Below are 14,076 nucleotides of genomic sequence, written 5' to 3' on the forward strand. Positions count from 1 at the left end.
GTTTAGAATTGTCATTCTGTTGTGGTGCTGCTAAATTACGCAGCTAATTATTTCCAAATGGCGTAGGCTCGCTTCTTTCGTCCTTTACTCGGGCCTTTGGAATTATGTGGATGTTTGAATTATGTTTTAACGTGTTGTTACATAATCCACTCAGACTTGCTCATCATTTGATGTAGCAACTGTTCCTCCATTGAAAATGATTGATATTGGAGGGCATGAACATTACTGCCCCCAACATATGGTTAGCAGGGGAACCTAGAACAATTGAACCATGGTGTGCCAGTGAAAAGAGATGATGTATATGACCAAATTTGGATCCAGCTTGCACTCACACGCGGTTAAGCACTCCAATACAACACAACAGCGACGTCTAAGATATGTTACAAGCACAAATACAATTATATCCATTTTTTTTCTTTATTTGATAAAAATTCCCCATTCACTTATTATTGTCCAAGACGCTGTTTGGAAAACTGTGTAGGCCGACCATGTATCCACAGAATGCCTCCACCCACTCCCTCTCCCTGCACACAAAGGCTTATATTCCCACCGCTGCTTTATCTCAACCCAAAGATAAAGCAACAGCAGCCCTAAAGTCACCATCATTGGAGTAAACCTAAAATAAAAAAGAACGAATAGCAACGAATTCCCTGAATACATTGACAATGGAAAGCACCGTTTCTGCTCCACCTACCGTGCGCGCATTGTGGCTCGTCACAAGGTAATCCTTGTGCCAGGTTGTTCGATTATTTTTATAAACATATTTAAAGATGTCCCTCCAGCTATACGCCGCCTATTACTGAGAACAGAGACTGGTTCCAATCTGAGTGACCAGTGTTTCTCGCTACTTCCTGGCTGCATTTGATCCGAGAGAGAGTTAGAAGCCTTAAATGTGTTCTGAGGGCACCGAGCTGTCAGACCTTTTGGCGAGTAAGATTGATCGCGTGCAGGCTTCCAGGACTCTTTGTTTGGTATATAAGCAATAAACAGAACGAGCCCTACCTCTTCTCTTATTTCCCCTTTCCCACTCACTATTTCAGTTTTTGGGAGAAAAAAGACTTGATGAAAAAACATCCTAAAATGTGGCTTTCCCAGAGTATTCAGTGGCAGCCATTACACCGCGTAAACACGGCGGGTTGGACTTATAGGTAAAGACATTCTCCATCAGCTTTACATCTTATTGAAGTAAAAAACTGTTTCAAAATTGTTGTTTCAGGTCCAAATAACAAATATACCTCAGAACGATATGATTCGTACCTATTGCTAGTGCATCCAACACCTTTGCCTGATCTATTCTGGGTCAGAGCAGTCAATTGTCATTTAAAGAAGCTTAGATGCGACTGCAGATGTATAATATTAAGAGAAAATGGTAGCGGACTTCCATTTGTGTTATTGTGTCATTTTGGGTTATTTACACTGCACAATGTGTTATTAATGCATGTATTACTACATGCAGTACTCTTACAGTATTTGGTTGTATTTTCACACAAATGTGCTGCTTGAATAATACACCCTTTATGGTGGGTGATTTGCTACAGACAATATCAGTAGCTAGCATATTTCACGTGTTGCTGCTAGATATTTGGATGAAAGGTTATTGACCTTTCTTATAGTCAATGGATCTATCGGGACCAAATCTCATCTCACATTTCAGTCTTAAGAGAGAAATATGTAATTCGGTGTGTAGGCCTAAGCTATGCAGTTTGTATGACCTATATTTAGGCACAGGACCTCAGATGAATAGTGAGATTTACTATGGGCACTTTAACACTGAGTCAGAGATTCTTACTGTACGTTTGTTGGTAGATTATTTCATGGCTTTCAGTTTGACTTGCCTGTATGAATAGCTAGATTGGCTAATGACCGCAGGCTTAGCATGAGGCAAAGCTACTGGTGTGATTTGTGTGTGGTGGGGGCGTTCTCGACTGACATTCTCTAACAATAAGAGAAAGAGGAGTGCACGAGCCCGCGCACCCCGCAAGCTACTTCCCAGTAATACCGAGCGTCAGCCATTCTTAAAACATTTGGTAGATTAGTGGAGTGGACTGGGGAAGCGAGAGGAGGATAAACTAACCGGACAAAGATGTAAATAAAAACAGTCGTCCCCACAGAGCGAGGCGGTCTTCACCAGAGTGTTTTTGGATCAATCAGGCAGACAGTGGCTTCTTTTGATTAAACACTAAATTGTCATTGGGCAGAAGTAATCATGTGACAGGCAATTCGGTCCAATTTCAACCTTGTCTCCATGAATTCAATAGTTTAGTAGTAGCTCGGTCCCCACACGGCCGTAATCATTGAAATAGGAAAAAAGGACACGAGGAGATTTTTTTAAATGTTTTTTTCTCTCTCTTTCTCACTGAGCCGCCACATTTATAAAAATACTCGTGCAAACTTTCCTCGGCTCTCAGGGAGTGGAGATGAATTACGAATACGAGCGAGAGAGCGGTTTTATCAATAGTCAGCCGTCGCTTGCTGAGTGCCTGACATCTTTCCCCCCTGTCGGTGATTCATTTCAAAGTTCATCAATCAAGAGCTCGACGCTTTCACGCCCGACACTTATTCCTCCTCCTTTTGAGCAGACCATTCCCAGCCTCAACCCGGGCAGCCATCCGCGGCACAGCCGGCCTAGGCATAGCCCCGATGGATGCAGTCCACTGCCCACAGCCTCCTTACCCCCGGAGTACCCATGGATGCGGGAGAAGAAAGCCTCGAAGAAGAACCACATGCCAACTTCCACCGCCACCACAATCTCGAATGGACCTATGTGCTTCTCTCCAAAAGGTGGGTGATTTTTGAATTACAACAAATTAGGAATATAATTGGTAAAGAACAGGGTGGTCAAGTGTGGTGTTTATTAACTATCTGTTGCTAAATTGGAGCCCCAGAGTAAAAGGCCCAACCCCAGAAAGGCATATGCTAAGGGAACTCCTTGGGTTGTGACAAGCCTAGTTGTATATAACTTAGCTGTTCAATAATGAAAACAATCCTATGGGTGAAGCAGTGTAAGCTACTGTACGATGATTTATTTGATTTCAACGCTGCCCCTTCACCGCCTAGCATTGCCAGAGTTTTGATATGTGACAGTAATGAAGAGTGATGGAGTGCTTTTGCGGAGAAGGGCAGCTGGAGAATTCATTAGATCCCCACTCTACTACTAGGCGCCATTGTCTTTAAAACACCGATTTTAATTGTTTGACGTTTGCGCGTAAAATGTGGTATCCAATGTGGAGCGCTCTCAAATATAACACCACATAATCTGTGCAAACGTATGCTTGCGTGTTTGTGGAGCCAGCGGCCATTTTGCTGCAGTGACCAATGAGTTGTGCACTAGCCTCCAGTAGTTTATACCGACTGTGTTTTATAGCCCTAACTGCGTGCTTTACTTTGCTTTAATATCCCACTAATTTATGGTGCTGCTGTTGTTATTATAGGCTCGCCTGAGATTCTGGAGAGTGGTGGTGGCGGAGGAGGGGGCTCCCGACGACTGAGGACAGCCTATACTAACACACAGCTGCTGGAGCTCGAGAAGGAATTCCACTTCAACAAGTATCTCTGCAGACCGAGGAGAGTCGAGATAGCTGCCCTACTGGACCTCACCGAGAGGCAGGTGAAAGTGTGGTTCCAGAACCGACGCATGAAGCATAAGCGTCAGAACCACAGCAAAGAGAACCACAACGAAGAGGGCAAAGCGCCCGGCTCCGAGGACGGCATCCACAGCGATGAGGACGACGAGGGATCAATGTACGAGAAGAGTTGCAACCCTGGGAACGGGGCCCTGCTGGAGAGAGATACCTGCTCCTTTCAGCTCAACCCGCTCGGTTCAACGCAGCAGCTCCAGAATGTAGGCCCGCACAATAGCGAGGTTGCGGGCTTTACAGTTTCACCACTGAACAGCAATGACAAAAATCTGAAACATTTCTCCAACCCGTCTCCCACTGTTCCAGGCTGCATGTCAACAATAGGCCCCGGCTCTGCATCTTGCCCGGACAATGGTGACTGTCCCACAAGCCTGGATCTTTCTATACACGATTTCCAAGCATTCTCTTCGGATTCTTGCCTTCAGCTCTCCGATGCAGCCTCGCCAGACTTGTCAGAATCACTGGACAGTCCAGTGGACATATCTACGGACAGCTTTTATTTTTTCTCGGAGTCCCTTACTACGATCGACTTGCAGCATCTAAACTATTAAGTGAATTCAATCAAAAACTTGTTTCTTCAGGGACGGTGCAGCCAGGCAGTGATGGTATTAACTGTAATGTTAGTTCTGTTTCTGTATATCCGGGATAGTTATTAATTATATTAAACAAGGAGATTAAACCAAGGTAAGGAAGAAAGTTTATAATTTAACATTAAAAACAAGAACCGTTCATATAGTTACCATTACAAATTGTTCTCCTTAAATAGAATGTCTGAGTGTATGGGAAATATATGAAAATAATAGGCAAATGGAACCTGGTAACTTTTATTTTTGTATAGCTCCAATGTCTTCGATATTTTTTTTAGAATACAATTAACTTACTACAAATACCTGTTCGTGTGTCTCTTTTTTCTTGTGCACTTATACTTGTTCTGTTTAAGGATCTTTTTAAAAAGTTGTAATATGTTAATGTGATTGACTAGCACCCAATGACCTCATGCAAAATGGCTATACAGCAATACAGAGATAATTATTTACGGCTTACGGTTTAACGATTAAAACATAGTAGGCTATAATTTGCTTGTATGCTTTTGTATATGCTTGGTCATTACAAATATACATTTTAATATCATTTTCAAAAACCAAGAAAATACTGTGTAGTTCGAACAGACCTTTCTAGAAAACTACTTTGAAAATTTGAAAACTTTTACTTATAAATAGGCCATTATAAAGAGGCCTAATCTTATCCTCTAAATTGAATTAACAAATTAATGTGGTATATATCTGTTGAATTAAATTGATTGCACTGGTGTTTAAATCCAACACCAACATGCTGTATTATGTTACCAAGAACAGTAGGCCTATAGCATTCTTAGGGCTATAAACAAAATAAACACTATTGGCCCAGCAAACCCACAGCAACTACTTTCAAAGCATTTATTTAAAACATCCAAACTCTGTCGAGTAGGCTATAACAAGTAAGTAGGCTATAACCACTGAGCTAGCAAGAAAGATGGTGCACAACTCCTTAGCACTGGGTGCACGCGCCGGCGAACACAGCGCGGGTGTTTGCCTTCGCGAGCTCATAAATCAAGCCGTGGCATGAATGAGACGGACAGAGAGCAATTGTGACGCAATGTGCACAAATAAAAACCCTCTTACATTTTCATATGCTTCTCCCATAGCCACGAGAAAAAGGAAGAGAGGCTTGGCGTACGTTTGGCAATTATTCATTTTTATAGCTTGTTTAAACACGCATCGCGCGGCGAGAGTAGTGGTAGCAGTAGCGGCCCACCCAAGCTAAGACTGCATCCCTCCTCAGTTGTTAATAGCGGGGTGATTCAAAACAGATTGCATTGGAGGCCAATACATTTTACCTTGTAAAATTTCATCAAAAAATAATACATTATCTGGTGGAAATTGTATAGCCTATATTGGGTATTTTTATAGAGTGTGGTAACGCAAATAAAATAGCAAGTTTCCTTGCTGGTTCTGCAATGGAGGTAAAGAGCGCAATGTGGGACTATTTCTGAAGTGTAGCAAATGTTTTGATTAATGGAAATTTTGTGAATTCGCATAGAGCGGCGTGTGTGTGTGTGTGTGTGTGTGTGTGTGTGTGTGTGTGTGTGTGTGTGTGTGTGTGTGTGTGTGTGTGTGTGTGTGTGTGTGTGTGTGTGCGTGCGTGCGTGCGTGTGTGTGTGTGTGTGTGTGCGTGTGTGCGTGTGTTTGTGTCTGTGTGTGTGTGTGTGTGTGTGTGTGTGTGTGTGTGTGTGCGTGTGTGTGTGCGCGCGTGAAAAAAGCTAACAACCACCAGTTGCAATCCCACTGTGACCGATTCATATACTAATCTACATATATTAAGTCCATATCCTTGTGAGTATGTTTATCAGCGTCCAGTATCTGGTTTAACGAATATTCTGGAAACAATAAGCAGCAACCATTGACTGTTTGAACATATGTTTGAGTCGAACATGGGTTAGTGTGTGTGTGCGTGTGTGTGTGTGTGTGTGTGTGTGTGTGTGTGTGTGTGTGTGTGTGTGTGTGTGTGTGTGTGTGTGTGTGTGTGTGTGTGTGTGTGTGTGTGTGTGTGTGTGTGTGTATACGATGGCGTGTGCGTGCACGTGCGTATTCCTTTAGTACTAGGCCTATCCCTACAGAATTTTCGAACCAATGATGACTGAAACGAACTAAGGACCTGTAACAAAATCATTCCGAGAGAGCGCGCCTTTTCTCTGGCCATGTGCTCACACAAAGGGCTGGGAGCTCCGAGGTCTGCCGTAGGGTTGCACAAAGTTTGGAGAAGCCAGGGATTCATGCGCCCACGCACTCCTTTTCGGGAACAGAGGCAGCTGGCGAGAGGAGGGGGGATGGGGAGAGGGAGACCGATATAGGGGTCCAGTTATAACGGGCCTTTCTATGGGAAATACTTATGTGTTTAATAAATAAAATAAAATAATAATACGGATTTTTTTTTTTTTTTTACGATTTACTCTTTCACTTCACCAGGTAGGCTGTTGCTATATTCGGTTAATGTCATACTCCTACCTTCCAAAGCAAACTTTACTCTCTACAACCATTGCACTACTACTTTTCGTAGGGTTAATGCGACCCGCAGGAAGCAATACATTTAGTAAGTCTACTTACAATCTTATTATGCACACGGTATAAGGTGTAAGCCCTAACACTTTTTCCTTTGGTCTTTAGCAGATTTGAAAAAAATCTTATTTCAAATCTGCTCTTTACTGTAAATCGGACTGAATGTGGGTTCGTTATGGCATGTGCCATGTATTTTTGGCTAAACGTCCAGTAGGGGCGCAGATCCATTCTCCGACAGCCTCTCTCACCCCTCCCTCCCTCTCTTTTTTTCCTGTTGCCTTCCTCTGTGTGATGATTGGAGTGCTGTTCATCGGCTAGGCGACTACACCGTTTTTCTACAACAGCATCCTACGCTCACATTGGCCTGCCTTTAGTCTTTTCAGTAGTTCTTTTCATTAAAACCAATTTCTCATCATGGTATATTTGGTAAATAATCTTAATAAGACAAGCAGCAACCCACGTTCACGCCTCGGGTATTACGTGCCTTGATTCCAGCGACAGGGCTCGCTATCAAATCAAATCACCTGATGAGTGTACATCCATAATTAAAATGTCTTGGCGTGGCTGTCTATGGTAGACATATGACCTCGTGACCCTATGCCAGAAAAAAACGCACAATATAACGTGTCGTAATGCAATTAGTGACGTTCCCTCAAGATGAAACAGCAATAAGGCATTTCCCCCATGACCTGCGTGGGAAAACAAAGAGCAGGATATCACCAACTGTCATTTTTTTTAAATATAAATTCTGTCCAATTAATCCGCATCGTAATCCTCCACCGCAACATTTTTCAAATATCGGGAAAATACATCGCGCACATAAAACAGGACGGCTTTGATCACAACCACGTGACAATAGCACTCCACGCCTTCCAAATGGATGCTGCGCCTCCTCAATAAAAGACCGTTCGACGCGCGCTTACAAAGAAAATAGGCTGCAAGCACCGAGGGCACGCTCAAGCACATCAACATACAACCACGCACGCTATCTTTCGCCCTCTCTTTCTTTCTCTCTCTTTCACACACACAAACACACACACACACACACACACACACACACACACACACACACACACACACACACACACACACACACACACACACACACACACACACACACACACACCCGAGCATATTCCAAAATGCCATACCTTGTTTCAGTGTGATGGTATTCACAAGAAAAACCGCTAAGATGCAACCTTTTCCGTTCCCTGCTCTCCGTGCGACCCTGGGGCTGCCCACCGCCGTCTGCCTCCCGGCTCATTGTTTGCCCAGCCAATACATTAGTGCAGACGCGCGTCACCTTGATCGACGAGCGCTTGGAATTTAAATACCCTCTCAAGCACCAATCTGTCACCGCGAAAGGGGAACGGGACAAGTACCTGACTGGCTGACCCCAGGCCACGTGACAGCAAGCGTTTATTGATATCGGCACATGCACCCCCTCCCTTTTTTGTGATCGGGAAAGAGTTTCCCATAGGTAAACGTTGGCACGGTCACTCAGGGTAAAAGGGAGATTCGTCACCACCTGTCTCCTCGCGCACCTTCCCTCAGTCCGATTAAAACAATGCGACAATGAGCACCTTCTTAGATTACTCAGTGATGAGCGGAGAGGGCGGCTCGTGCTCGGTCAGGGCATTCCACGCTGACCATGGGATTACAACTTTTCAGTCCTGTGCTGTTGCCCTGAACAACTGCGGGGCGGATGACCGCTTCACGTCAAACAGGGCTTCCCCAGACAACGCTTCCCACCAAGCAGGGTCATACCAGTCGTCACCGGGGTCTCTTGGTTTGGCTTATGGGGCCCATCCGGCGTGTAGCTATGGGCCCCAAAACTTCTGCGCAACCTATAACCATTACACGCTCAACCAGGAAGTTGAGTCAGCAACAGGGTTCTCTTCGTGCGGCCCCTTGATGTACTCTGGGAATATCTCCGCCTCCATGGTGTCTCAGCATCGTCAAGGTTACGGGGCTGCAGGCTTGGGCCAACTTCAGTACGCCCAAGCCACCTACGGCGGCGGCCACGAGCAGGGCAGCCTAAACCACTTCGCCGGGTGTTCGAGCTCTCTATCGCCGCTGCACACGGGTCACCTTGAGGCATGCTGCTCACCCCTGTCCGAAGGCGCGTCTTCCGCGCAGACGTTCGACTGGATGAAAGTCAAACGGAATCCTCCTAAAACAGGTGCGTGCGTAAATACGACGTGGGTGGTCCTATGGTTACTGAGAGTGAGGTAGCCTTTATCGATATCAACGATTGGCATAAAGATGACGTTTGTTAAGCTGCCGGATAACAAACTTTTAGTGTGAATGTATAGCCCACTGACGTCCAGTGTGAAGCTGTAGGCCTACATTACGGTGTTATTAGTAACAATTACATCTGGGGGGGGGGGGGGGGGGGGGGGGGGGTAATTGTCTGGAACTATTTTAGTCTGGCAAAGTAGGCCAACATACTGGGATTACGTGATGTAGGCTACTGCATCAAAACTTTCGAGGAATGAGAGGACATAAATCAAACACCTAAACCTCAGGTGACCAGTCTATTGTTTTTTGCAAAAAAAAATATCGCGCGAGTATAAAATAATCCACTACTTACTTCCACTTGCTTTCACATTTGCATGAGCAACAGTAACAGTACCTAACGGGGCCACGGGAGACGTGTTTTGAGAAATACATTCAGATGTGCACCACCAACAACAGCATCAACTTCTGCGTAAAAGTGGAACAATTGCTGCTGCTTGTGGAGCCAGCAAGTGGCTCTGCACTCTGAATCTGATCATAGTGTGAAAAGTTATGAAGGTGTTACCCTCCCCCCCCCCCCCCCCCAACACACACACACACACACACACACACACACACACACACACACACACACACACACACACACGCACACGCACACGCACACACACACACACACACACACACACACACACACTAGTCATTTAGCTCGTTCATTGACGGTTGCAATTTCATCTGCAGGTAGGTCAGGCGAGTACGGCTATGGCGGACAACCGAACACAGTCCGGACCAACTTCACCACGAAGCAGCTGACGGAACTGGAGAAAGAGTTCCACTTCAATAAGTACCTGACCCGGGCGAGGCGCGTGGAGATAGCGGCCGCGCTACAGCTGAACGAGACGCAAGTGAAAATATGGTTCCAGAACCGCAGGATGAAACAGAAGAAGCGTGAGAAGGAAGGACTGTTGCCGGCTAAAGCTCCTCCCATCGGCCCGGGAGACAGTCAGGACAAAACAGACGACGCATCATCTGAGAAGTCTCTCTCGGCACCGTCCACTCCATCCCCTACGCCCTCCGCTGGGACGGATCCTTACGTGTCCAACTGAACAAACAGTTCAAGCCACTGTTTTAAAGCAGGACTACCGAAGTTGCATTTCCAAGGTGTGATGGAGGACATTTGGAAACGCGCGACTAGTTTAAATAGGGTTGAATTCATGCACATGGACACAGTCACACTGACAATAATGTCGGCTGTTCCGTTGTTTGACTTCTTCAAAATGTGTTTTCAGTGTTTGGAAAACCAAAGCATTTAGATGACCAAACTTGGGTTTGGCCGCCCATTAGGTGATATATTTCTGAAATGCTGTGAATGTGCCAACGTATCCGTGGTCTTTGAATGTTCCACTATGTGCAAAGGAAACAAATACCTCATGTGTGCCAAAGTTGTAAATCAAAGACAAAGTGATTGCACTTGATGTCATGATCACAATCAAAGAGACGAGACCTCGTGCAGGCCTATATTGTTTTGCTGTTCTATGTTCTTATTGAGTGTTAACAATCTGTCACCCTGTTGTGTCTGATTTATGTGTATCTATGTCGCGAATACCAATCTGGATTGATCACGTGCGATATTTGCATGATGCGTACACCGCTTTTGAATGGGACTCTAGACGCTGAGTTTTATCAGTTTATGGTATGTTACGTCTCATTTACTTTTCTTTCGTATTGTCGGGGCAAGGTTTACGGGTCAAACCATGTGCATTAAAGTGATTTTACTTCTAAGAAAATGTTTGGTATCTTTTTTTTGCGAGGTCCACTTCAATGAAGATAGTTTATGGAATGCTTGAAGATGCGTTATGGGGGCTGTTGAGACTATTCTAACATATTTGTTTTTCCTTTGGTCAACGGGTTGACCCTGTATTCCCTTCTGCGCTTGATGATACACGTGTTTAAGGCAGACTTGTTAATTTCTCAACGTTGCCCTTTGCGCGCCTTGGAACCTTTCAATGTATGCAGACGGTCGCGCTCCCGTCCCTTGGGCACAGCAGTATTGGCATAATAAAGGCATGTTTATCCACGGAGGATATGTGAGCGCAGACGTCAGCGTCATTTGTGATGACAACCTTATCGAACTCCTGACTTACAGAGGGGACAAAAATAAACCGTATCGATTAAAAATCGAGGTTATGCTATTGACAAGAGGCTGGTGGCTCTGTCAGTGTCGACTCAGCTAAGTTCCGTGTACGTGCGGTCATGCACACCTGATGAAAACACTGTAAGTTGGTAATATATGGCACACATTTGTTAATGTTTTCACCTGTAGCTCATACTCCAACTGTCAGGTATGACCGACACTATACCCCAGACACAACCACACATTGAGAAATTCGCTGAGGGCTATACAAGACGCAAATTAATTCGAGACATTCACACAACTGTTCATAGAAGCCCAGATAACCGACAAATTAAAAGCGAATGATCCGATGTTCGTCTTGTTTTTACCCCTTCTTAAGTATTGGTTCCTGTTTCCAGGGGGGGTAACTCCTTGAGTGCAGGGTTCAAGTCGTCCTTGCCAGAGAGGGAATGCAGGGCTGAAATCGTATCATGATTAATGACTGACGTTTACCTTTACCTTGAATCCACCTGGCCGGGCTGGGAGCCTCATGTCTGGTGCAGGAGGCGCACCGCGGATGTGGAGCCTCTCCTTCTCATTCAAGGGCAAGGAAGCAGAGAAGCAGGCCTTTAAGAGTGACGCCAGTGTTATATTATTAGGTAGGCCGATACTTGCTTATTGTTTAGTGATATGTGAATCACACGAAATTGTCTTGATCATTCTTTTTCAACCCTGAATTATTTGAACTTGACATATAAAAAAGAAACATGAGAAATACGCACGCGTGCCCATACCTGCCAAGGAGATCTAACGTAAATACGACCATGAAGATATTAGGCATTCAACATCTGCACTAAAAACTGTTAAAAATATGCGGAAGTTGGAACATCTGCATACAGCCTAAGATATGTTCACGTTAAGGAATTTGCAGTGAATATTTATTTGTGATACTTTTTTATGTCGTAGGCTACATAAAACCAACCGGCTAACAAGGTTTGCATTTTAAGCGAATCCAATGGAGATTAAGCCCATTTGAAACAAAATACTACACAAATATAACTGTAGGCCTATATATTGGCATAATTGATTTCCCCGAACCACATTTCACATAAACTTGCATATTATATTTTAACGGTCACTTTTCCATAAATAATCATTTGTAGAAGGGCCTTTATACGCAATGCTCCCGGCTTATTGGCGGGACGTGCACAACTATGCATGCAGAGCTATTTAGAAGTTACAATTATTTTTTCATTCGGAAAGAAATATTTCTGTCCTTTCGAGGCACATTCTAAAAGTGACCATTAAGTGACATAAACTAGAATACAATTCATTTTGTTGAAATAAGCAATATCCTTTATTCTATAAAAGTAACATATGAAAATAGGTCAATTTGTCTGAAAAAAAATGTAGGCCTATTTACACAGGTGGAATACATTTAGGGAAATTGGCCAAAAATTCATATCGCTGCTTTCATTAACAGGCATACGCAATATGTACGATGCACAAACCTCAATAATAAATATTGTAGAATGTAATCTAATATTATATAATATTATCTACTATAATATTAGATGATATAGTCCAAATATAGCCTAGTAAATGCCGCTTGCAATGTTATTTTCTGATGAATTTGCATTCGTTTAATAACAAACAATAATGGTAGGCCTATTATAAAAAAAATATTCCATAGTTTCTATATTCGAACTTGTATTCCGGTACATCATGGTTTATTGTCATTAAAAACAACATCGGCCTATATAATTTTTGAAAAGCGTAGGAAGGTGGAATCCAAAGACTGCACCCCTCAGCCCCACAGAGCCCTGCACCAGGGACGGCGCTGATTCGATTAGAGAAGCAGCTGACCCTCAAAAGAGACCCGGGTTCAAGCATCGGTCACCGATCAGTTAGGTGTCACAGCAACCGAGAACCTAAACAACAGTTTACAAACCACAACATCGGCACACAACTAGACACACAACGAGAACGTCTCGCTCGAATGGTCTGTTTTTTGCAAAATACCACTGTGGATGGTACGGGTTGTATTTGGCCTTTAGGGCGCTGCCTAAAAGGGCCTCAGAATATTAGAAAGGTCGGTACAATTCTGATCGCTTGTTGCAATTTTGTGCAGTGCCTGATTAGAAAACAGACAGATCGGATAAAGGCACTGCGATCGGGTAGAATAGTATAGGCACATAAGCAAAATCGTAAATTGCTATGTATTCATCTTTCAAACTTTTATGAGAATAGTTTATGAGTATTTACACGACGAGCTGTCATCACCTGTCCTTCAAAAGCCCGTTGATTAGAGTGAGGGAAAACAGGCAGAACAATTCCATGCTTTTGTTGGACACTTTCTGAAGGATCCCTTTCAATATTAAATCCCTTAAAGAATGCCTCAAAAAGTTCCGTCAATAACTTTTGACCTTTTAGAAGAGGTAGAAAGAAAAAAATTAAAATATTTTGACACATAAATAAGAGAATGCATGCGCTGTGTTATTCGTTTTTTTGCGATAGTGACAAAGTTCATCAAAATAGATTGCACTTAAAGAAATGTTGCTGATCTAGACATAGCTACAAAACAGAGTAGGCCTATTTGTTAAATACAAAAAGTATCATTCGTATTATTAGTTAAATAGGTATCTATTTAGTAGGCTATAGCATATAAAACACTCATATAAACAATCAGATAAATACGAGATATTTGATAAAAACGGAATGGAAGCTATTTTTTCCACTTTGTGCACAAATATTTATAATATTTTCATTAAAATTGTATTGATATCTTCCACTGATATCTAATTGGTCACTATGAATAATAATTTCTTAACATAGATTCAGTGTGGCAGGACAAACAAAAATATGTTAAATTGAACAGAAATACATTTGTATAATTTCTCATTTATGTTTTGACAACATAATACAACATATTTACTTTGACCATTGGACAAGTATGGCTTAACATGATTGAGCTAAATAGTATTAAGGGCAACCA

General features: G+C 43.3%; 2 protein-coding genes across 3 annotated transcripts; both read left to right on the forward strand.

Annotated features, from left to right (window-relative positions):
- The first annotated feature begins 1,438 nt into the window (after window positions 1-1,438).
- hoxa2b (homeobox A2b) lies at window positions 1,439-4,712 on the forward strand. 2 transcript variants are annotated; one of them, XM_030347644.1, is made up of 3 exons: window positions 1,458-2,085; window positions 2,580-2,781; window positions 3,432-4,712. In XM_030347644.1, the coding sequence occupies exons 2-3, from the start codon at window positions 2,691-2,693 to the stop codon at window positions 4,187-4,189; spliced, it is 849 nt and encodes a 282-aa protein (XP_030203504.1). In that variant the 5' UTR covers window positions 1,458-2,085; window positions 2,580-2,690; the 3' UTR covers window positions 4,190-4,712. The 2 variants fall into 2 exon arrangements, with proteins under 2 accessions (XP_030203503.1, XP_030203504.1); XM_030347643.1 differs by having other exon boundaries at window positions 1,439-2,781.
- A 3,162-nt stretch (window positions 4,713-7,874) lies between these two features.
- Window positions 7,875-10,722, forward strand: hoxa1a (homeobox A1a). The gene is made up of 2 exons (XM_030347645.1): window positions 7,875-8,915; window positions 9,710-10,722. The coding sequence occupies exons 1-2, from the start codon at window positions 8,309-8,311 to the stop codon at window positions 10,072-10,074; spliced, it is 972 nt and encodes a 323-aa protein (XP_030203505.1). The 5' UTR covers window positions 7,875-8,308; the 3' UTR covers window positions 10,075-10,722.
- Window positions 10,723-14,076: the final 3,354 nt, after the last annotated feature.

The sequence above is a fragment of the Gadus morhua genome, chromosome 22 (genome assembly GCF_902167405.1).
Source record: "Gadus morhua chromosome 22, gadMor3.0, whole genome shotgun sequence".
NCBI lineage: Eukaryota > Metazoa > Chordata > Actinopteri > Gadiformes > Gadidae > Gadus > Gadus morhua.